At 49.0% G+C, this 22,339-nt stretch overlaps 1 protein-coding gene across 1 annotated transcript; it reads right to left on the bottom strand.

Moving 5' to 3' along the window:
- Positions 1 to 7,539: 7,539 nt before the first annotated feature.
- Positions 7,540 to 21,885, bottom strand: FCAMR (Fc alpha and mu receptor). The gene is made up of 7 exons (XM_049706701.1): positions 21,799 to 21,885; positions 14,874 to 15,134; positions 13,936 to 13,942; positions 10,827 to 11,165; positions 9,109 to 9,865; positions 8,365 to 8,483; positions 7,540 to 7,724 (listed from the first exon to the last, which is right to left on the bottom strand). Exons 1-7 carry the CDS (start codon positions 21,883 to 21,885, stop codon positions 7,540 to 7,542), a joined length of 1,755 nt encoding a protein of 584 aa, XP_049562658.1.
- Between the last annotated feature and the right edge of the window lie 454 nt (positions 21,886 to 22,339).

Raw genomic sequence — 22,339 nt, forward strand, 5'->3', positions numbered from 1 at the left:
GTGTGGCTTAGAACAGCTGAAATGTATTATCTCTTGGTTCTAGAGGCCAAAAGTCTGAAATCAAGGCATGGGTGATGTGCTTCCTCCGGAAGCTCTGGGGAAGAACCTGATCCTTGCTTCTTCTGGCTCCTGGTGGCTGCTGGCATTCCTTGGCGTTCTTTGGCTTGTAGCCGCATCACTCCGATCTCTGTCCTTGTGCTCACGTTGTCTTTTGAAAGTGTATCTCAAATGTTTCTCTGCCTCTCTTATAAGGACACTTGTAATGGCATTTGGGGTCCACCCGGATAATCCAGGATGATCTCCTCATCTCAAGATCCTGAATTGAATTACATCTGCAAAGACCCTTTTCTCAAATAAGATAACATTTACAGATTCTAGAGATCAGGAGGTGCACATGTCTTTGGGAGGTCGTGTTTCAGCCTACCACAAGCATCTACTATGCCCCTGACCAGTTAGATCAGTTTGCCACAAAATTACACCCACAAAAAGTTCGAGGTCCAGGGAGATTTGAGACATGCAGGGGTATGCATCCCTGTTCCCCAAGGGCTTATGGTTTAACTGAGGAGTCATCACCCCAACACACCACTGCCAAAGAGCGACACCAGCCAGGCAGTGTAGCCTTGTGGAAAGCTCCCAAGCTCCAGACCCAGAACGCCCTGGGTTTATGTAGGAGCCCTGCCACCTACTAGCGGGGGGACCCTTGACAAGTTTTTTAATGTCTCTGGACCTTGGTATTCTCATTTATAAAATGGGGCTAATTACACTTACCCCATAATTATGGTATGAAGATTAACTGTAATATGGACAGTGGCTGGCATCTAAAAGGTGTTTATTGTCCAGCTTCAAATGAAAGGGACAGCATAGGCTTTTGGAACAGAGCCCCACTGACCCATGAGGAACCAAGGGTGGGGAAGTGGAATGACTTGCCCAGGTTTGCATGGTGAGTTGATGGCGTGGATGGGTTGAGAACCAAGGTCTCCCAGCATTGGGCACTTTCCTCCACTTCCCAAAGCCTTTACTCCCCCAGATGAATCTTCTGAATTGTGTTTCCCCAGTCAGCAAAGGGCTCCCATTTGCATCCTGAACTGATCCAGGGAAGACGGGAGGGGGCCAGGTCCACACGCCTCCGCAGGTCCAGCCCTTCAGATTGGCACCACTAGCGTGTTGCTCCCAGACCCGGGGCTGACCCAGCCACCAACAGAGAAGGGGAGGTCAACACCATCCAGTCCTCCCCCAGAACTCCACTGCCCTTCTGGCATTGCTCACTGTGGATGGTCTCCATGAATGTAGCTGGACAAGTGGGATAAGATGGGACGGATGAAATGCCTATAACTGCCGTTTACTGCCTGCTCTCTGCTCCCATGTGCGGATTTTTAGCAAGTCAATGTTTAACCCTTGTCTGGAGTCAATGTTTAATCCCAGGTCAGCCAGCCCTGAAATTTAGCGTTCCTTGGTAAGCCAATAATATATAGTATTTTAGTATCAATCACTGGAAAATAGAATTGTGACAGTGGATCTACCAAAGCTAAATAGCAAGCCCCATCCCCCCCTTTTTTTTGTTTTAAGGATGTTGACTGTTTGGGGTTGTTTATGCCAAGTATGCTGCCCTCGCCATCAGCAAATAATGATCTAGCATTTCCTGGCCCCAGCTGTCATCTACTGGCAAGAGCACAGCATTGGTTCTTCCTGTTCTAATTTCACCTTTGAGGCTTGGGAGAGGGCATGGGATGGGGACGACTGCCCTTTTGGTCAGCTGAGCGCTGCCGTCTGGCAACGTGGTCCCTAGTGTGGTCACTGCCTGGAATCCCAGACTAGAACCGTCCAGTTGGCTGGGCTTGCTCGGGCAAGCTTTTGGGGGAGTTTCTAAGCACAGACTTATGTTCAGAGGCTCCCTGGTGAATCTCCCCATTAGGAAGTAGGTAGAAGGAAACTTCATTATAAATGCTCTATGTTTGCCTGGCTACTGGGTGATTTCATAGGGGCTCCCCAGGGCCCTTCTTAAGGAGCTTGGAGCATAGCATCTATGACCTGGCAGCATTGTGTCCATGACAAGAGCAAGCTCAATGAGGGAAAAGTCAGAATGGCAAGCTGGGTGGTGGACACGTGGGGAGTGTGAAAGAAGGGGAGAGGGCTGCGACCAGATTAGAGGTTCAGGTTACCGGATGTGTTGGAGAGGGTGACTTACTGGCCAAGTGTGTGCACCTGAGCCTCAAATCTTTTCTTTTTTCTACATGAACTCACTGAGTCACCTCCTTCTCCCTGACTACCTGCCTCCCTATGTCACTGTCCAGATGTCCAATCCCTCATCTGTTTTCCTAGCTCTGTTGACTCCCAATCAGGGAGTGAAAACAACATTTCTTCTAGGCCTTCCGGGGTGGTGGTGAGGAGGATTGTCTGTACTCTATCATTGTGGCTGGTGGGGGAGTGAAGGCAGAGACTGTGGTGGGTGCCCCCTGAGCCTATGTCTTGTCCCGAGGAGGCTAGGAGTGATGAAGCAGAACATGAAAGAGTCTGGAAATGGAAAGTTGGCCTTGGTCCCAAGGCTCCCTCTATTTCTCCTAAGCCAGTCCCGGGACCCCAAAGAGCTTTTATTCTCTGGTTCTGAAAGGCAGGAACAAATTAACAAACCACTTCTGAGGTTACCAAACCACTCTCTTGCCCTCTACTACCACCATCCCTTGGCCAGGAAGGGGCGGAAGAAGGAAGATTTTCAGAGTAGACATCCAAAGTCAACAGAGTGTCAGGTGACAGGGCCCAGCCCCTCTCATAAGCTACTGGTGTCCTCCTGAAGCCTTGTTGTTTCCTTGTTCCTGGTCTGAGCCTGGCCTTTAGCCCAAGGTTTGCCTAGCAGGCAGCCATCGGAAAAACATCGCCTGTGATCCCCTGCAGCCTGTGCCATCCAAGCCTCAACAGTCCCACCCGTATAGTGGTGTACAATCTGCTTCTTTCCGGTGACGTATACTGTCATTAATTTTCAGTTTTCTTTGTTACACGGGTGGAGGAGAGTGCTGGCAAAATGAAAAATTTAGACAAGTTGCATTTCCTAACCAGTCTGTCCTTCCCATGCCAGGCTCTAAAGAAGTGAACTCCCTGATGCCCTTTTTCTGAATTCGTGTCTGAAGTGAGGTGCAACATCTTCAAATTATGGGACAACTTGGAAAACGCCTTTGGTCATGGTCATCCTGGCTCTCTTCCTCTTGTCTAAGATACTCAGGGCTGGGGAGGCAGGACTCTGTAACATTAGGAGAAGAAGTGGTCCTTGTTGATTGACCCTCTACACTCAGAGCAACACTGGTAGATCTAGATCAAGGCAGCAAACAGGCTAAGGTTAGGAACTCGGCCAGAGGTTGGAAGAGGCAGAACACAGAAGATGCCAAATGCTAATCAGGGAACATATATCTTCGACAAAACGGGACCAGGAGGCAAATGGTGGCCTCCTGACCCAGTGCCTCAGTGCTCGTGATTTCTACGAGCCTCTAGGAGTATGGCATAGGGTCCTTTCCTGCAGTTGGCACCTCTCTGCTGCTTGTCTGGGTTTCAGCTGACCCCCTGGAGAGCAGGCCATGGGGTGACAGCTCATCCCCTTGCTGATAGTGAAGGGAGCAGGTTGGCCTGGGAGGGCCAGTGCCTGCAAGCCAAGCTGTGTCATTTCAAGAAAAATGGAGGGCTTGGTGGCCCTGGACCCTGCATGCAAGGCCACCCACAGAGAGTGTGTTTCCTTTCGTGTAGAATCTCCATTCTCCATTGAACGTTTGTCAAGCTGTTAGCCCTGGATTATCTACACCAATGGAAAATAATCACATAATCCATGTCTACTTGACTGAAGTGAAGTATAAGTCTTTCTGTGGAAGTACTTTCCTCTTTATATCTGACTGGAGCTGTTATTTAACTGATTCTGTATTTCCCAGACCCCACTGGCTCCTGGAGAAGAGGAAGAAGTCCCCAAAGTCTTAGTGGAGAGTATGAGAAGTCGTCTGTGGAGTTAAGCGTTTGCCCTGAGTTACCTGTGACAGATGAACACTGCTGCAGGCGATTAAGATCTGAGCTCAATTTGTACAAATGCCAATAAGGACCTCGGGGCTGGTGAGTGAATTTTTAGCTCTTAGTTCCAGCTCCCTGAACTTTTCCACTTCACTTAGCCAGGACAGGAGTAAGTCAGCTCAGTGATTGAAGAGAACAAATTATTGGAAATGGTTATGAAATTTTTACACCCAGGCCTAAAAGAGGAAAACAAGGAATTCTCTAGAACCTTAAACAGGGAAGGCCTGACCAGATATGCAGGCCATAAGTCCAAGTATGGAGGTGCAGCGCCATGATCAAGGATCTAGGCTGTAGCTGCTGTGCGTTCAGCGCCCAGGTGTGTAGCTACTTCCTGTCTCCGGTTTCAGTCTTCTCATCTGTAAAATGGGGATTATCCTGCCTACCTTACAGAAATGTTGCATCAAGTGAATATGGAATGTGAAGTCACCTAGAGGCGTGCCAGCTGCGTAGAGATACTTAACGAACAGTAGCAGCATTAATAGGTAGCGAGGTGAGAACGGGAGGGTTGAGCCCTAACCCGGAGAACATGCTTGATCCTAGGAAAGTCAGTGCTTCCCTGCCCTGTATCTTGGATTAGAAATCTCCATGGACACTTCCCTGATTCCAGCTTCAGAGATGGAGTGTCTCCCTGCCCCTCATCCCAGAGGTGTGGGTATCATGCTAGCTGGGGATATGAGATTAAAAAACCAAAGCACTGACAATACCCAGCAGTGGATGTGGCCTGCTTAGCCTGCTTTGCCTCTGGCCCCTTAAGGGCTCCTGCCCCACTGCAGGCATCCTTTAGCCCATAAAGGAGAGCTGTAAGCCCTCGGGGCTGCCCCACTTCCTTCCTGGCCAAGATTTCCCTCAGATCTTATCTCTGCTCAGCTCCAAAGACTTTGATCTTGGCTCTGCTCCATCCATTTGAAATTTTACTGGCTCCTCCTGCTTGCGGACCTCAGCTTTCCCTGGAACTCTGATTTGGCAGTCTTTCCTACTTCTGGAAGCTGACCCTGACTCCAGCCCCTTGGCCAACACCCTTGCTGACTGGTCCCCTCCTTCCCCCAGGCAGGGGGTCAGGCAGAATGTCCCAAGGCTGAATCCCAGACAGAAGGATTACAAGAGCTCAGAAGGAGGAGGGGGTGAGGAAAGGGGTGGTCCAGGGCAGCTGTTGAGAAGGAGTGATTCTTCATATCAGAGTGGGAAGAGGAGAGTCTCAGTTGGTTTTATGGCCTCATGCAGGGATTGGCAAATTATGGCTCTCGAGCCAGACCCAGATCCAGCCTGCTTCTGTAAAGAGTTTTGTTGAAACACAGCCAAAGTCATTCACTTAGAGATTGTCTCTGGCTGCTTCTGTGCTGCCAGGGCAGAACTGGGTAGTTGTGACAGAGGCTGTACGGCCTGCAAAGTCTAAGTATTTACTACCCGGCCCTTTCCCAAAAAGGTTTGCTGACCCCTGGTTTAGTGCATCAAGCTTCCCCAAACAAGAAGTGATTTGAGGAACCCAGTCCTGTGAGGTTGCTTCACCAAAACACAATAGTCCAAAACCCGGGGAAACACACATAATGTCCCCACCCCCCAGAGCTATTCACAATGCACCTTAGTGAGCTAAAGTCTTCTAAAAATCCTGCACAAAACCTGTTTTTTGGTTAACCCACATTTCCCAAACTTCTTTGGTCTACCAAACCTTTTTCTCAGCATGCCTCTTAACAGTCCTCAGAAGCTAGCACTCTGTGGACGCCTCTGGAAGACTCTATCAGGTGGAATGATCCTATACAGCCTGGGTTCTCTCCTGTCCCTGCCTCTAATGAGCTGAGGGACCATGGTTGAATTACATACCCTTCAGGGCCTGCTTCCTCATTGGTTGGATGGGATAACAGTGGCTCTCCTATCTCTTTTACAGGTGTTTCAGGCAGGTCCCTGAGATCATGTGCACGAAAATGGTCTGGAGCTAGGGCTGTGGTGTCATGGATTTTTGAGGATGAGCTTTGCTCTGATACATTGTTTAGCAAAGGTGAAGTGGGGAAGCCACCAGGTCAAGGTCGTGAGTTCCCTTTTCTAGTCCTCACTCTGTTATTCCTAACTGGGTTAACTGAGTGACTTTCAACAAGTTACTTCCCCCCATGGGGTCTCAGTTGTCTCACCCTGGGCAATGGATTTTAGACTGGTTAATCTCTGAGGATCTATTAGCTCTGAAATTCGGTGATTCCATTTGGTTAGGTGCAGGCAACTTCCCTGCTTATCCAAAGCAGTGAGTCTTTCTCTCCCAAACCATGCAAATGGCATCGTATTGATTTTCTCTGGACAGTGTCTGGGTTCAGCTCCAGCTATGAGGAGGTAGTAAGGAAGGAAGGACTTCTGGTGCTGCTGACAGCTTAGGAGAGAGGGCCGAGCCTTCTGGGAATGTCTACCTGACAATTCTTGACTTGACACTGGCGCCTTTCTTTCCCTTCTCTTCCACTGCTCAAGGGCTGCTCTGTCCAAACATGAAGTTCAGACAGCTTGCTGACAGATCTGGCAAAATAAAAGAGCAGATGTAATTCCTGAAAAGACAGTGGGCCCAAGAGTGGAGCAAAAGTCCCCCAACAGGCATGAAATAAAGTGATTGTAAAGCAGAATCCACATAAAATTCCTCTCGGCCACCTTCTCTCCTCTCTGTCCCTCTGACCATAACCACTTTCCAGCTTCATCATCAGTCCTTGATATCAAGGATTTACAAGCAGTTGAATAAGAGAAGCTTTATGAAGAAGATGAGAATCTACTGAAAAATACCCTCTTCCTTCATGAACTTAGGAAAATCCCAGAAAATCTCGACTGGGTCAAAAGGTCTACAGCATAATAAGTATGGGGCCAAATGGGCAGGGATGAATTAGGAATGAGGGTTCTTCCTGTTGGTCCCTGTGTAAGGACCTATGGGATCATCTAGGGGACTCCCAGATGAAGGGGGATTCAGAACATCTGTGTTGGCAGTGTCCCCAGAGGTCATGGAGCCCATGCCCCTCCAGTCAGCCATTCAGTCACAAATATTTATTGTGGGCCCTACTGAGCTGAAGTTCTTTGGGGACATAGTGAGATGGAGAAAACACAATTACTGCCCTAAGAGCTTAGAATGTACTTGAAAAGGTTATAGTTTAATGTGTGCAGCAGGCTGAGTGTTAAGAGATGTCAGAAAAAGGGGGCACCTCCCAAGGGCTAGGAGTGATGGTTGAAATTTTGTTAATTCTCCACTCTGATTGGAAGCCTCTCATATTTTCAAACCTCCAGGAATGGAAATTCCACTTTTTCCAGGTCCACTGACCTCCTCCAGTAACTAATAGATCCTTTCTTGCAGCCTTCTTTGAGTCATAGTGTCACCTTTGGCCATGAAAAATGCTGGACCTTCCTTGGTCCAGTGATGGTCAGCCTTTGCTTCCCCAGATGGAGTCCCAGCTCCCCAAGCTTCCCTTCATACAGGCGGAGGAAGGAAGAGAAGAGGCCGGTATTCGGTCCTGGTTCTTTTTTCCATGGTGTCTGAGCGGCTTATCCCTCCATTCCTTGGGGTCCAGGGTCCCTCTCCGGGATGCTCAGGCTGGCACGGAGAGGAGGAGAGTCATCTTGGAGCACCTTCCTTTCCACCTGGGGAAGCTGGTCTGGCTGGAGGCTCAGCTCCGGGAACTGTGTCATCTGAATCAAGGTGACCCCTGATGACCTTTCTGTCTCCTGAGCTGCACAGACACAGAGCACACTGTGAGCACCTGGGCACTGAATTTGATTCCTTGAGAACCACCCTCACCCATCGCAATCCTCAAGGACTTCCTGACACAGAGGATTTGCAACTGAGCCCTTAGATCGGCAGGGATTGGGCCAGGCCTCTGGGGAGCTGGGTCTGAGAATCTTAGCCCCTTTGACTTGCTCCCAGAGCATCTCACCCTTTCTTCGCCAGATCTAAACGCCGTGGAGCAGTCCCTTTAGGAATGTTTAAACCTGGGCCTGGTGTTTTAAGAGACTTCCAGCTGGGCCGTGCAGAGGGTGCAAATGCAGTCTGGTTCCACATTTGGGCCCTGTACTCCGACCTGCTGTCAGGATTGTTCACGTGGTTCATATGACTACCAGCTGTCTTGCCATCTTCTGAAGAGCTTCTCCTTAAGCTCTGGGATGCCACTGAGACATAAATACATAGACTACTTTCCCATTTGATTGATAAAGGAACCAAGGCCAAGCTTGGTTAAGTGGCTCAGACTAGAATTTAGCACTTCTACATCCAGAGGTCCTGGTACCAACTCTGACCCCGACCCAGTCCTGAGGGTGTCAGATGGGAACAGGCGCTCCCCTCCCCGGCCTTGGGGTGACTTAAACTCCACTTACACCTCCTCTTTCTCCGGAGCTTCCTTTGCAGCAGAACAAGAACCGTCAGCATAAGCGGACACAGCAACGAAGAGACTGGAGTCAGCATCCGAGAGATGTTTTTCTCTTCCAGAGAAACACTGGAGTGGAAGCAGCAGGGGAGGGGATGGAAGTTGGAGCTGGGTAGGAGACTGAAGACCCTTTGGCCCTTGCCTCTCATTTTACAGATGAGAAGCTGAGGCCAAGGCAAGCTGGCTGCCCGAATTCCCATGGAGGGTTAGTTGCCGACCTAAGACTAGGTCCCCTGCCTTCCAGATCCCAAGCCCTGATCCTTTCCCTCCTCCACCAATGTGCAACAGTGGGCAAGAGAAGTGAGTGAGGGTCAGGGCATCTACGCTTGGCATTTGGCTTTGCCACAATCTGTCTTTGTAGCTTCAGTGAGTCATACCCCGACCTCGTCGGAGCTTGTTTCCTCATCTTTAAAAAAAAAAAAGTCCCAACAGTCCCACCTAAATATTCCATTATTTTAGTGCTTATATTTTTGCTTGAAAATCACATGAAGATGCTCAGATAATGTCTCCCAGCAAGGACCCTTGAATGAGGGAGGATTCTGACTTTCATGTCCCTTATGCTTTACTGTCCTGAGGTTACAAAGGGAGAGGAGTGAGCAGACAGAGGGGGTCACAGAAGTTAGCTCACTGAGGAGCGTGCAAAGGGATGGAGCAGATGTGGAGTCCCAACGGAGAGGGCAGCCTGGGGGTTTACCTCTTCACTTGGGAGTCCTTGCCCAGGGGCCTGAAGGGCCTTGCTGCCAGGGCCTGGCTCGATGTCACTTGGGGACCACTGTCTCCAGCAGGGGTGTCTAGGTCTCCTTCACTGCTTCCTTCCGCAGATGCCATCTCTATGCTGGTTGGCTCCAAGGTCCACACAACTGCAACTGGGGGTGTTCCTTCAACAGAGCCCAGGGCTTGTGGCTTAGAAACCGACATTTCTTCTTGGTGGGTTTCCCACATCCACTTATCTGAGACCAGGGTTGATGGCCTAATGGTCGCCATGACCTTCTCAGCTGTGTCTGGGACTGTTCTGACCCTCTCTGTTTCCTCTCTTTGCCTATCAGTCCCAGTAGTTGTTTCCCTCTCTCTTTCGCTGGCCCTAGTCCTGTTTGCTTCCAAACTTCTGGTGCTCCACACTCGATCACCTTCTGTTGTATTGGACACACCACTGATGGCTGAAGCTGGACTCTGCGGAGTGGGGATGGTTGCCCAAATGGAACCCTCTAGCTGGCTGCCTGTCCCTGGAGCTACTACCCCAGTTGCTCCTGGGGTTTCTCTTCCCTTAGCTGAAGCTGTGGTTTTGCTGGTTCCTAGAGTCAGAGCAACTCTGTCCCATCCCGTCCCTTGTCTCTCTATAGTCTGCATAGTTCCTGGTGTCCGTCTGTTGGCCGCTGGCGATACTGTCACAAAGGATCCCGTGATGAGCTCGCCAGCAGCCACAGTGGCTGTGGGGACAGCTCTGGAAAGACCTGTGTGAACAGCAGAAGGAGACCAAATGAGAAGGCTATCCGGGCTCCCTACAGGACACCAGGCTGCAAAGGACACCAGGCTTGACATGTTTGCTCCATGGAATGCAACCTCACTAAGCAATGCAGTCTTTGGCCAATATGTTGGATAAAATAAAAAATTGGGAAAACCAGATGTGTTCTCTAGACTGTTGCCAATATTGACATTTTATGTCCCTATCTCCTTTTACGCCCACAAATTCTCTATCCAGCTGCCCCAGGACACCATGCTATCCCGTTTCCCAGGGCCCACATCCCTTCACGTACTGCTTTTCAAATAAGAAAAAAAGAAAACTCCAGTCACAGCAGAGCAGCCAATGTCAGCAGATGGTTAGATAGCAACATCTATTCAAACAAGTCCACTCTCTGGACTCCTGCCTGCCTGTGCCATCTCTCTGGTAGACCTGCCTTTCATAGCCTGGATGCCCTTCCTTGGACTCTGGGTACCTGACTCTAGATCAACTCTCCAGAACGAGCCACGCACGGCGCTGGCCTGGTAGCTGTTGGATGTCTGCTGAGAGGCTCAGCCTTAGGAAGAGCTCAGTCTCCATTCTTCTGCTTTGCCTGTCTTATGTGCTCTGCATGTCTGAACAAAAAGACATCATGACCCTAAGAAGCCGTGTCCTCCAATTCACCAGCTTCACCGAGCTCTCTTCAAATATATGTGCCACAACTCTCAGGGGGAATTGGGTGAGATAGATTACGGGGATTCAGTTGGGACGTTTTCACTAGTATCTACCTTCCCTCTGAAGGTGGTCTCCATCTGAAATAGAAGTCTATGTCTTAAAGTCCTTGCCTGACCCCAGCTTTTCATCATCACTCCCCTTGTGTTTAAAGCCCTCTTGGACCTCTGGGTCTTCTGTTGCCCCTTGCCCTTCCTAACATTCATGTCACCAAACTTGACCTGCCAGCCATCAGCCCTTACCTGCAGAGATGGTCAGGTTCATGCTGAAGAATAGCATGTTGTTTGCGTTTCCAATGCCACAGCGGTAGTGCCCCACATCCTCCGGGGACAGCTGGGACAGCCTCACCACAAACAAGCCTCTTTGTGGGAAGTCTGTTAGGGCCACACGGCCACGGTAGCGAAGGTGAGTGTAGTGGTTGGTGGACACGATGGTGTGGCAGACCCACGTCAGGGGTCTTAGGCGGCACCAGTACTTCCTCTGGTGGCTGTTGATGGGCAAGGGTGGGTAATGGCACCGGATGGTGACAGCTCCCCCAGGCTCCCCAGACACCAGCCTCGGGCCCCTCAACGCATTTGCAGCTGCAGGCAGAGAAAAAAAAAGTCCGGAGCAAGAGTGCTGAATTTGTCACTGTTTGGGGAGCTATGAGCTCCAAACTCTGCCAGAATTAGGGAACAGGTCAGAAAATGCTTCCGTGAAAGTGAAGCTAGAAAGAATCAATATAGAAATGTCAGAGCTTAGCCACTAGGTCAGGAGTAGCTCCAAGGTATGAAATGGAGTTGTGTCCAAGGCCCCATGGAGAGATGAAAAGGCAACAATAATCTTACCACTATTTAGCTAACCACTGTTGAGCTTATCACGTGCAGGTGTTCTTGCACATGTCCGTCCAAAGCCTGGATTCATGCCACTGTGCTCTAGTGCAGATGTTTTTAAAAAAATGCAAATGTTTAAGAAGCTACCATCTAAGCACCTGTAAGAAGGCCAAGGCAAGAGCTGACAGAAGGGCTGTGGTTGATTTGCAGAGAATGTAAAAGAGAGATGTTAAAACAACAAGGTCCTACTGTATAGCACAGGGAACTATATTCAATATCCTGTGATAAACCGTAATGGAAAAGAATATGAAAAAGAATCTATATATATATATGCATAACTGAATCACTTTGCTGTACAGCAGAAATTAACACAACATTGAAAATCAACTATACTTCAATAAATTTTTTTTTAAAAGAGGGATGTTAAATAGTAAAAAAAGATGAGTGTGACTTCTGCTGAAAGGAGAGGGTGCTGGAAGCACAGGAATCCTGCTCTGCTGGGTGGATAACTCCCCAGACCATCGTTTTCAAAAACGTACATACTGCTCCCTTCTCTAGGAATGGAAATAACCAAGTGTCACTGTCAAAGCACAGCAGAATTTTGAATACGTCTGCTTTGGCGGTAGGCGTGAATCACAGTTGAAGCACAGTCTATGGTCCTTTTACTGATTTAAATTTGATCCAATGCAAGCAGAAACAAAGTTTACTCTTTCTCTCACTGCCTCTTCATACGAGCTCTGGGATGTCCCTCCTCCTTGATGAAATCTCAGACATAATTTCAAGTATAGTAGCTTTCATAGTCTCGCTTGGATAAGAAGATGTCCAGCCCAGTGACTGCTGCAACTCCAGCCTCTTATCCAACTGAAGCCTTTTCCAATTTCCCAGCTACACTTGGAGGCCTGATGTGGGGGAGGGGGACAGGTCGGGGTCTCTTGCTTTGCTCGACCCCTTCCCCTACTCAGAACTGCTCTGGGGCCCCTCTGGGATTGGGTGTGGAGGGGAGAGATGAGAGGTGAATGGAAAGTCGTGATCTGCTGGTGGCGCCCTCCGGGCATGGCAGACGTCCAGAGCTGGGTCCTTCCCTTTTGCCTCCCAGATCGCTTGTCTGTGGCCTCTGGCTGCAGTTCCCTCTTGGTAAGAACTGCCTCTCCTCCTGCTGGGCTTTTATGACTCCTCCACGACCAAGCCTAGGACTTCTGGCCATGTGCCCCTCTCGTGGTTACAATCCCTTCTGGGTAGACCTCTTGGTAGAGGCACTGGGGCAGCTCCTTTCTGTGGGACCTACATCACATTGGGCCCCAGGAAACACACTTTGTCTTGCTGTCAGGGGAAATCTGGGACATACAGCAAGCTTGCTGAGTGGCGTCCTAGAAGTTCCTTCTCTTACTTGGCTTCAAGTGAGGAGGAGGTGATCTGCCTTGTCCCCCAGGGGCAGGTGGTGGAGAGCATAGCACGCTGTCTCTCTCCAAAAAGCTCTTCTCTTCTACCTCTGATGATTCTCCAGGAGACTACACGGTGGGCTATTTCTGGAACAACTAGCCTTGCCATCTCTCTCCATAGTCCTGCCCAGGTGGTTCTACATGTTGCTTTAGGATGTGGGTGCCTGGCATCTATCAATTTGTTCTATGTCTTCAGCACCTCTGAATCCAAGAAAGTTTCATCCTGTTGCCAGGACTGGCTACATAATTTGCAGGGTCCAGTGCAAAATAAAAATGGAGGATCCCTTATTCAAAAGTTACTAAGGATTTCACTATGGCAACAGTAGAGCATTAAACCAAGCACCTTCTGAATGGGGTCCTGTGTGACTACACAGGGCACATGCCCATAAAACTGACCTTGCCTGTTGCATATGTCTTGAGGTCTCATTATAAGAAGAGTCAAGGCCATAAATGTTAGGGATAAATCAATACTCATTGTAGGTTTAATTAAGCGACACACCACAACTATGCCAGTATTGATAAAGTTAAATGGCAACTCATCATTAAAAAGCAAGAATCTGGGCTTCCCTGGTGGCATAGTGGTTGAGAGTCCGCCTGCCGATTCAGGGGACACGGGTTTGTGCCCCAGTCCGGGAAGATCGCGCATGCAGTGGAGTGGCTAGGCCCATGAGCCATGGCTGCTGAGCCTGCGCGTCCAGAGCCTGTGCTCCGCAACGGGAGAGGCCACAACAGTGACAGGCCCACGTACTGCCCCCCACAAAAAACAAACAACAAAAAAGTAAGAATCTTCGTAATTACAAACAAGGACCACCTCAGGATGACAGTGATGGTGCTCTGATAAAGTGTTCACACCTCATATTTCAGGAATCTGCATGTGATCTACATGCGGTGCAGGCAAAAGGATTAAGGAGCCCCATTAATCAGTGGGATGGGCTGTTCTGACTTTGCAGTTGAGAGCTGATTAGGAATCCTTAATCAACTTTTGCAATAAACATTTTTTTCTTTTATAAATACCAAGTTTCACTTACCCTTAAGAACTTAATCGGTGGATGACTAGTAGCTCTTGGTTCTATATAATAAAGGTTTTTGGAATTTAGTACCGGTTGCCTGTGAGAATTAAAGAAAGGGCTGGCATTTTAGGATCAACGTGGCGCCTGCCAGGGGTCCCTTCGGTGGAGGTGGTGCCCCTGCTCTCATTCACCCGTCATCTCCCAGCAGCTGTCCACTGTACAGCTTCAGGCAGGGATGGGCGAGGGAGGCCTGCACTGTTCGGAGAAAAATCATGGGCCTGCCTGAGTTTTCATCTGGGGGCCGGGGAAGCTTGCTCCTACTGAAAAATTTTAAAGGGGGCATTGGCAGATGAAATTAAAGAGGTGGTGTGATTATATCACAGAGGGCTCTCGCCCAGAGATAAGCTACCTTTGATTCATTAAAATTCTGATTTGTTTGTAAGACAAACACAATTGTTAATCCCTTTTTTGTATTATCATAGCGTTTATTTATTCATTTATTCTTTCGACAATTATTTGTTAAGCATCTACTTGGGTACCAGACACTCTAAGCACATACTCACTACATTCCTCAATGGCTCTCCATTACCATCAAAATAAAACCAGATACCACAGCATGGAGACAGGATGATCGGTCCTCTGAGCCTGATCAGCACACCAGCCTGTCAGGACATACAGAGCAAGAATTCTGTCTTTCATCCATGTGTCCCTAGTGCCTGGCACCTGGTAGGCCCTCCATAAGTATGTGTTGACTAAATAAGTAAATGCGTAGATGTAATATTTACCCATCTGGTTTCTTTGTAGACTCTGCACTCTTTGGAGTAGGTCGGGGTTTTTATGTCCCTAGTACTGGGTCTGCCACTCGAGCGTTTTTAGAATGAGTGGAAATAGAACGGTGCTACCTCTGGCTTTTGCACACCCTGGAACCCATATCTTGCAAATGCAGCCAACTTTCAGTCATCAACTTGAATGGAAGAGAGTAGAGACAGATCAAAACTGTGGATATTCCAGCAATCGTCAAGTCAGACATATGCCCCCTCATGTGAGCTCTCACCTCCCTCATTCACTCTGACCCGGATCTGACCACGCCCTCGATCCAAAGCCATGCGGATGTCCAAACTACGGTGCGGGTGCTGAATGCTGCTGAGGTGCCTGTCAGGCATGTCTGCAGCCTGGAAGGCTTGGGTCTGGGTGTACAAGCTCTGAAGCTGGGCTGTCTGGGACTCACCCTGCAGCAGGCACAGTATGAGGAGGACGGGCATTTTCCATCTTGCCCTCTGGTTGCTGACCTGCAAAAAACAACACTGTAGATGAAGAGGCCTGAGAGGAGGCGAGTGAGAAGCTGGGCGAGCAGCCCTGGGACCTGGGCAAGCACCTTCTCACTCTGGGATCTTGGTTTGCTCAGTGCTGGGGCTGGATCAGCTCCACCTAAGAGCAGGATGTACCTGCCCTCTGAGAGAAGCACAGCTCCATCCTTACGGCCCTAAACACGCACATTTGGCCTGGGTCACTGCCACCAAGCCTAAAAAACTCCCTCTGGGGGATTCCAGCCCCGGCACCCACCTGCCAGCACGGAGCTCTGGATTTGGGGCAGCATTGCGTAGTGGAAAGACCCCAAGCTAGAAGTTTAAAACTTAGCTGGAATTGTGGGATCCTGGAAAGGTTACTCAGTCTTGGGGATCAGCTTCCTCTCCAGGGGGAATGAGAATCTGTATGGGGCTGTTGTACCAGTTACATGAGACTGTGTTAGAAGAGTCACCAGCAGGCCTGGTACTCAGTCGCTCGCTTCCCCTTCTCTTTTGCAGAAGGAGAATTGCTTCCTTCAAGGGAAGCTTTCTATCTCACTGGTAGTGTGCCCCCAGTCAATAATAGGAGTAAATTAACTCTCAGGCCAAGTAGTTTTCTGCCCAAGGGTCCTATTCTGTTTCTTCTCCACAATTTCTAGAAAGCCCTCCCTGGCCCCCAGTCCACACTGATTTTCCTCTGCTCTGGTCTCTCTCACTGGCCTGGGGAGCTCCTTGAGGGGAGGACTTTGAGCCTCCAGGCTCTGAAACAGGATCTAGCCCGGTGTAGGTGCCCAAGGCACAGCTACTGTGAACAAGAACCTTCCACACTTTTGCCAGACACCATGCTGACCACTACTCAACGGCCTTCTGTTGCTTGCTGATTAAAAAGGCAGGGACGGTACATTATACTTCACTTGTAGTTCCCACAGGGTTTTCATGGACGCTTTTTGAGTGACTAAAAATCTCTTCTTTGAATCTATCTACTGTCTGCAGTTCCTGGGACCTGTGGACTTTTTTTTCTAAAGAAAGCAAAATTAAGTTAGCCATAGTTTTCTCCTTCCAATGCTCATACATGTCTCGCGAATGTTAAGAACAGGCTCTTGACAGTCAATGGTCTGGTCCCCTCCCCCCCTGTATAACTAGACAAAGCCACACAAGGCCACTGGCCAGTCTGGGCTGTGGGCTAAAGGGGGAGAAAAGGGAACAAGGTGAGGAGGAGAGGGGGAAAGCAGAGGAAGTAGGAGAAGGGGAAAGGAAAGGTAAGGTGAGAGTTGAAAGAAAGGAGAGAGGAGAGAGGAGAGAGGAGAGAAGGAGATAGAGTCCATTGTTGGCCCTGTAATGCAAGCTGTCGACTCAGTGTGGCTCAGCCTAGCCATCTCCACTAAAGCCTCTGCCTGCTCTATCCAGGTAGGGCCCCCGTGGCCAGATCTGGAAAAGTCCACAGGTTCCTTCTGCTTCCTGTGCCCTCCCCTTAGAATCTCCCGGGTCTTGGGCACCATCATGGCAGCCTCAGGCCCTCCCTGCCCTCCAGAGCTGCTGGTTTCCTGCCTGCACCTGGAGGCTTTCCCAGGTGTGCCTGCAGCTAATCTTTTGTTTGATTAATATTCACCAGGTCCAGGCTAATTCTGAGGCTGGTGCCCAGGTTCCCCCAGGTGAGTTTTTCAAAAGTGCTAAGTGCTGACATAGCACACGCTGGGGCCAAAGTCTGCACTGTCCTGCTGGGGTTCTCTGAAGTGTACTCCAGTGGGTGCAGCTATCTCTCGGCTTCAGGAGCAAAAGCCGCCTCTGAGGGGCAATGAGGAAGCACAAGGTGTGAGATAAAATGCCTCCAAGGAGTTACTGGCCTTGACTAGAGGCTGCAAGGATAACATTCAACGGAAAGTCTCCAAGTTATCCACCTGCCGATAACCTTCAGAAAACCTCTCTCCAGGAGACAGGGAGCCCCAGCTCAGTAGCTTGGGGCCACAGGCCTCTGTGATAGTGCACAGCATTTTAGGGGACAAGGGAACATTGGGGAATTCTCTTGTCCCTCAGTCCTGCTGAGAAGGGATCTATCCCATCTTCAGCACAGGCTGGTGTATAACTCCCCAAATCCCTACTGGCCCCCTGAGCCCCACTTCTCTCCTATGCCCGCATCCCCGTGGCAGCAGACAAGAAAGGAAGGAGGCAGATGTAGAGGGAAGAGCACAGAACAAGGATTCAGGAGGTTCCACATTGCCCATGGCAATGACCTTGAGCAATGCCTCTTTCGTCTCCACTGCAACACAAGAGCTTTGACTGCAAGAGCTCCATATGCTTCCTTCTCCTTCTTAATATTAGTTGGTTCTAAATCCCTCAGGGGGCTGTAAGGAGTCATGCACTCTGGTGGGAGGGAGAATGGGGGTTAGCAGAAGAGCAGGGAGGTAGGAGGGAGATGCTGGCCTGAACTCCAGAATCCTTCCCTGGCCCCTGGGAGCGAGGCCAGGCTGCTCTGAGATGGCCACTGCTGCAACTCACCACCCACATCCGGAGACAAGCCCCCAACCTCTCGGGGGAAAGCCTCACCACACCTTTTGTTCTCCGGGCTTAGCTGGGGATTCTCCATCCATCTCTGTCCAGAAATAAAATCTACTTGGACTTCTTCTGTTTTTGATATGCTGGTGATTGGACGCCTTCTAGTTTCTTTTCTTTAAACCTTGAGGCTGAGTTGGCTGTCTGATGTGACGGAAGGCAGCTGGAGTTAGCACTGGAAGATGGAGGGATGAGGTATAGCCCTGCCACTCACCTCTCCACACTCCCATCAAGTCACTTCACGCTGGATCTTGGCTTTTATTTCGTATAAAGAGGGAGCCAGTCCAGGTCCCTTGTTGTTCTTACTGTCACTTATCCCTGCAGAACTTTTCCAGGGGTGATGACAGTGGCTTCAAGGGAAACACACTGACCCACATCCTTCTACCTCTCATTTCGCCTCCAGTCCAGGGTCCCAGACTTTTTAGGATGCCCCAGATCAGCCAGCCCATTCAGACCTCTCCCGGGTAAGTGATGCAACAATATATGGCAGAAGAGAAAATTCAGGAGAGGAATTCCCCTGCTTTCTGGCTGGCATCTGGTTCCTCCTAGCTGGCTGGGCCCCTTCAATTTCCATGGGGAGGCAGTTTGGGTCCCTGACTCCAGTTCAACTGCATGCCTGGTAGTTACCAGCTCATGCCCTGGACAAAGCACAATAGAGTAAATGAGATGATCTCCATGGAGAAAGAACACTGACAAGTGTGACTTATCCAGATGGATGGCACACTTCAAAAATATCCCAATAAAGCAGCCGCATAGCACAGAGAGATCAGCTCGGTGCTTTGTGACCGCCTGGAGGGGTGGGATAGGGAGGGTGGGAGGGAGGGAGATGCAAGAGGGAAGAGATATGGGAACATATGTATATGCATAGCTGATTCATTTTGTTGTAAAACAGAAACTAACACACCATTGTAAAGCAATTATACGAGAAAAAAATGATAGAATTTTATTTAAAAATAATTCATTAAAAATCCATTATTTAAAGAAAAAAAATCCCAATATTTCCCTTTGGAAGATATTTCATGGATGGGATTTTTTCCTTGTAGAAGATATAATTTGCCTGCCTCTGTTGGTTTTAAACTGACATCAAAACGGAAGGCATAGGGGCTTCCCTGGTGGTGCAGTGGTTAAGAGTCCGCCTGCCAATGCAGGGGACATGGGTTCAAGCCCTGGTCCGGGAAGAGCACACATGCCACGGGGCAACTGAGCCCATGCGCCACAACGACTGAGCCCGTGTGCCACGGCTACTGAAGCCCACGTGCCTAGAGCCCAGTGCTCCGCAACAAGAGAAGTTACTGCAATAAGTCTACACGCCGCAATGAAGGGTAGCCCCCACTTGCTGCAACTAGAGAAAGCCCGCGTGCAGCAACAAAGACCCAACACAGCCAAAAATAGAATAAAATAAATAAATTTATATAAAAACAAACAAAAAAAATGGCAGACATACCCCAAGCACTCAACAAGGAAGGGGTTCCAGAGGATACATGTGCTGCGGGCTACAGTTAAAGACCCTCACCAGGACCCCGATAGAGTATGTAGCATCCTTGAGCCAATTAGAAGTGGCACTTCTTCCTTCAGAAAAATAAATTTAGTTGGTGTATTGTTGCATAACTTGGATAGCCATTGGGGCAGTATGTATTACCTATGCTTTCCCCGTTCCAGGTTTGCAGGCAGGGTAAGGGTAGGAATTGAGCCACTGAAAGCAATAGGAGAGGAAAAGAAACACCACCATGGGATGCCTGGAATATGGCTGGGACGAGACTGTCTCACGCATCTGTGCATGCCAGTGTCCTTGTGCACAGCCATGTGTACTGCTGTCCCAGGACTTGGTCGTGAGCTCCAGATCTTCACAAACACCTAGGGCCTCCCATGTAAGTTTGAACACACTACAGTGTGGATGGCATCCCCTTAGGCGTGGCACGCTGGAGCAGTGTACAACCTGAAGAACTGTACATGGTGGTCCTGCCTTCAGAGGCTTATCCCCAGGTTTGAACGATCTCTGTGCAGGTGGTAGAGAGGGTTGATGGCTGGCTAGATTCTCCCCTCCCAGCTCCCCAGAGAGCAGTATAGCCTCATGGTTGATCACACAGACTTGGAGTCAGGCTCCCTCCAAATTAATATCCCAGTTGTACTTTTTGCTGGGAAAGTGATGTGGGTCAGATTACTTATCTTCTTTAAACCTCATTTTCCTAATCTGTAACACAGGAGAATAATAGCACCTACCTTATAAAGTTCGTACGCGAATTAAGTGAGATAATCCATGTAACTCAAAGGGCACAACCTTCAGTAAATTCTCAATAAATATTATCTGATAGGATTAATAGCTTAGCTTACAGCAACAGGGAGCAAGTGTCTTAAAGACTATTTGATTAGTAAAGACGTTAAGTTATAAAGTCCAGTTAGTTTGGAAAGCATGGGCCAGTTTTCAGAGCACTGGTCCAGAGCCAAGCTGGTCCCCTCTCTGAAGATTTATGGGGGTAAAAACGGTACTGGCTACTTCTCTTGGGAACATAACTGAATTCTCTTGCCCAGCACAAAGCCACCGGTGGCCTCTTTACACAGGTTTATGACACTGTGACCTTCTGATTACAGGGCCCAGACTCCAGAAAAAGGCAAAATAATACTTAGACCAAATGTCACATCTGGGAAGAGCTTTGTCCACTCCCTGACCCCCCACCTCCAACCTCTAATCCCAGTTGTAGCAAAGGATTTTATTTGTTCAGTAGACACAGCAGAGGGAAAATCAGCAAACAGAATGCTAACCAATGCAAGAAAAGTCATTTGTGCTGAAACAATCTGTATTGATCTCTTTCCTCTCCAAAACATGTTTTCTAATGAATAAGAGCAATGTATAGAGATGTTTTATGCTTCCATGTCGCTGGTGGTCAAGACTTACATTCCTCCTTACACATCACTGCAAATTTTTCTGCTTCCTCTACCCACACACGTAAGCTTTTTTCTATCCTTGTTATTTACGGGAGAGACACATCCTTCCTCCCCCTCCCTCAGCCAAGCTCTGGTCAGAATACTGAAGGCTGAAGAAAACATTGTTTTAAAACACTTGGATTACTACAAGTTCTTTATCACTTCCTCAGAAACTCATAGAGGGACTTCCCTGGTGGTGCAGTGGTTAAGAATCTGCCTGCCAATGAAGAGGACACGGGTTCTAGTCCTGGCCCAGGAAGATCCCACATGCCGTGGAGCAACTAAGCCTGTGAGCTACAACTACTGAGCCCACGTGCCACAACTACTGAAGCCCGCACACCTAGAGCCCACGCTCCACGAGAGAAGCCACCTCAATGAGAAGCCTGCGCACTGCAACGAAGAGTAGCCCCTGCTCGCCACAACTGGAGAAAGCCTGCGCACAGCAACGAAGAACCAACGTAGCCAAAAATCAATAATTTTTTTAAAAAAGAAACTCATAGAGGAAGGTGAACTATGCAACATGTCACTCCTCCAAATGATAACAGACGAAAGTAATTGTATAGAACAAATAATTGTTTTATGATGCCATTAGCAGGCTTTTACAGCTCCAACCATCATTTGGCTGACAGCAAAGATTACGGTCCAGCAACATTCACACCTTCCAAACACAGAAGACGTTTGTTCTGGAGGCAGCCAGGAGAGCACTGAGATGGTTAAGTTCCTGCTGGTAAAAGCACAGAGTAAAGAATCCCAGGATATTATTTCATAGATCATAGGAGTATACATACAGCTAAGATCTTAGCTGAAACTCATCTCAGGACGTTGGTATAGATCAGTGTGGGAAAACATGCTCCACAGCTCTTAGCATAACCTTTCTGGAGTGACTTGAGTCTGGGGATTAAAACAAATATATTTCTTACTGGTTGGGATTATTTGCTTATGATGCTATTTGTAATAGACGTTATCCTGTGATGACGAATCACTGGCCCTTGCAGGATGGAAGGGGCTCCTAATAATTAACTTGCCATGGAGGAGCAATTGGTCTCCCCGAGGAATCGTGCTGCACGGGGGACTTGGTGTTCAGCTCTGTTGCTGGCAGGTTGGACGCTCGTTAGCAACAGTGCTAAACTCAGCCTTGGTTAGTGGGAGCCCAGGCTGTTCTTGGGAGCCCACTTCTCTCTTGTGTCCATTGTACCAGCACCACGGTGGCCAATGCCTGGAATTGGCTGATGCCGGATGGCCAAATCATTCTGTCTGCTTGGTAATTTAGTGCCTCTTCCATGGTGGATACTTTCTGGTGGGCATTAGCCTATGATACAAAGAGCTTCACACTTCATACAGCTCCCTTGTCCAACCGTGTGTCTTTAACCAATCTTTCAATCTTTCTCTATCCAGGCCTCCATCTCTATTCTAACATCAGGCCGTTTTTCCTTTAACACAGACTAGGTGCACTGCCTAAAGTTCTACTTCCTGGAAGGACTTTCTCTTGCTCTCTCTGCTTTGCAAGGCCACTCCTTGTAACACAACTACTGGTTACTTTCAACTTGAACCCGCATATCAAACCAACTCATCTATAAACAAAGCCTGGGTTTTGTTCCTCTTCCATGTGGTTTAATGTGTGCTCTCGTGTGGCCCCTTATGGAGGGGCACTGGTGCAGCAGTGGTCGTGGAGATGAGGGACAGGCTACTTGATCATGCAGCCTGCTTGTGCCCTCAAGCCCTTATTGTGCTTGGTC

This window comes from Orcinus orca, chromosome 1 (genome assembly GCF_937001465.1).
Source record: "Orcinus orca chromosome 1, mOrcOrc1.1, whole genome shotgun sequence".
Taxonomy (NCBI): domain Eukaryota; kingdom Metazoa; phylum Chordata; class Mammalia; order Artiodactyla; family Delphinidae; genus Orcinus; species Orcinus orca.

Excerpts from the sequence above, each read along its gene's own strand:
- FCAMR (XM_049706701.1), bottom strand. The coding sequence starts at position 21,885 with ATGGAAGAGGCACTAAATTACCAAGCAGACAGAATGATTTGGCCATCC. Across the intron at positions 15,135-21,798 it reads CATTGGCCACCGTGGTGCTG|GTCAGCAACCAGAGGGCAAG; the intron begins GTACAATGGACA and ends TGTTTTTTGCAG. Across the intron at positions 9,866-10,826 it reads GAACCTGACCATCTCTGCAG|GTCTTTCCAGAGCTGTCCCC; the intron begins GTAAGGGCTGAT and ends CTGTTCACACAG.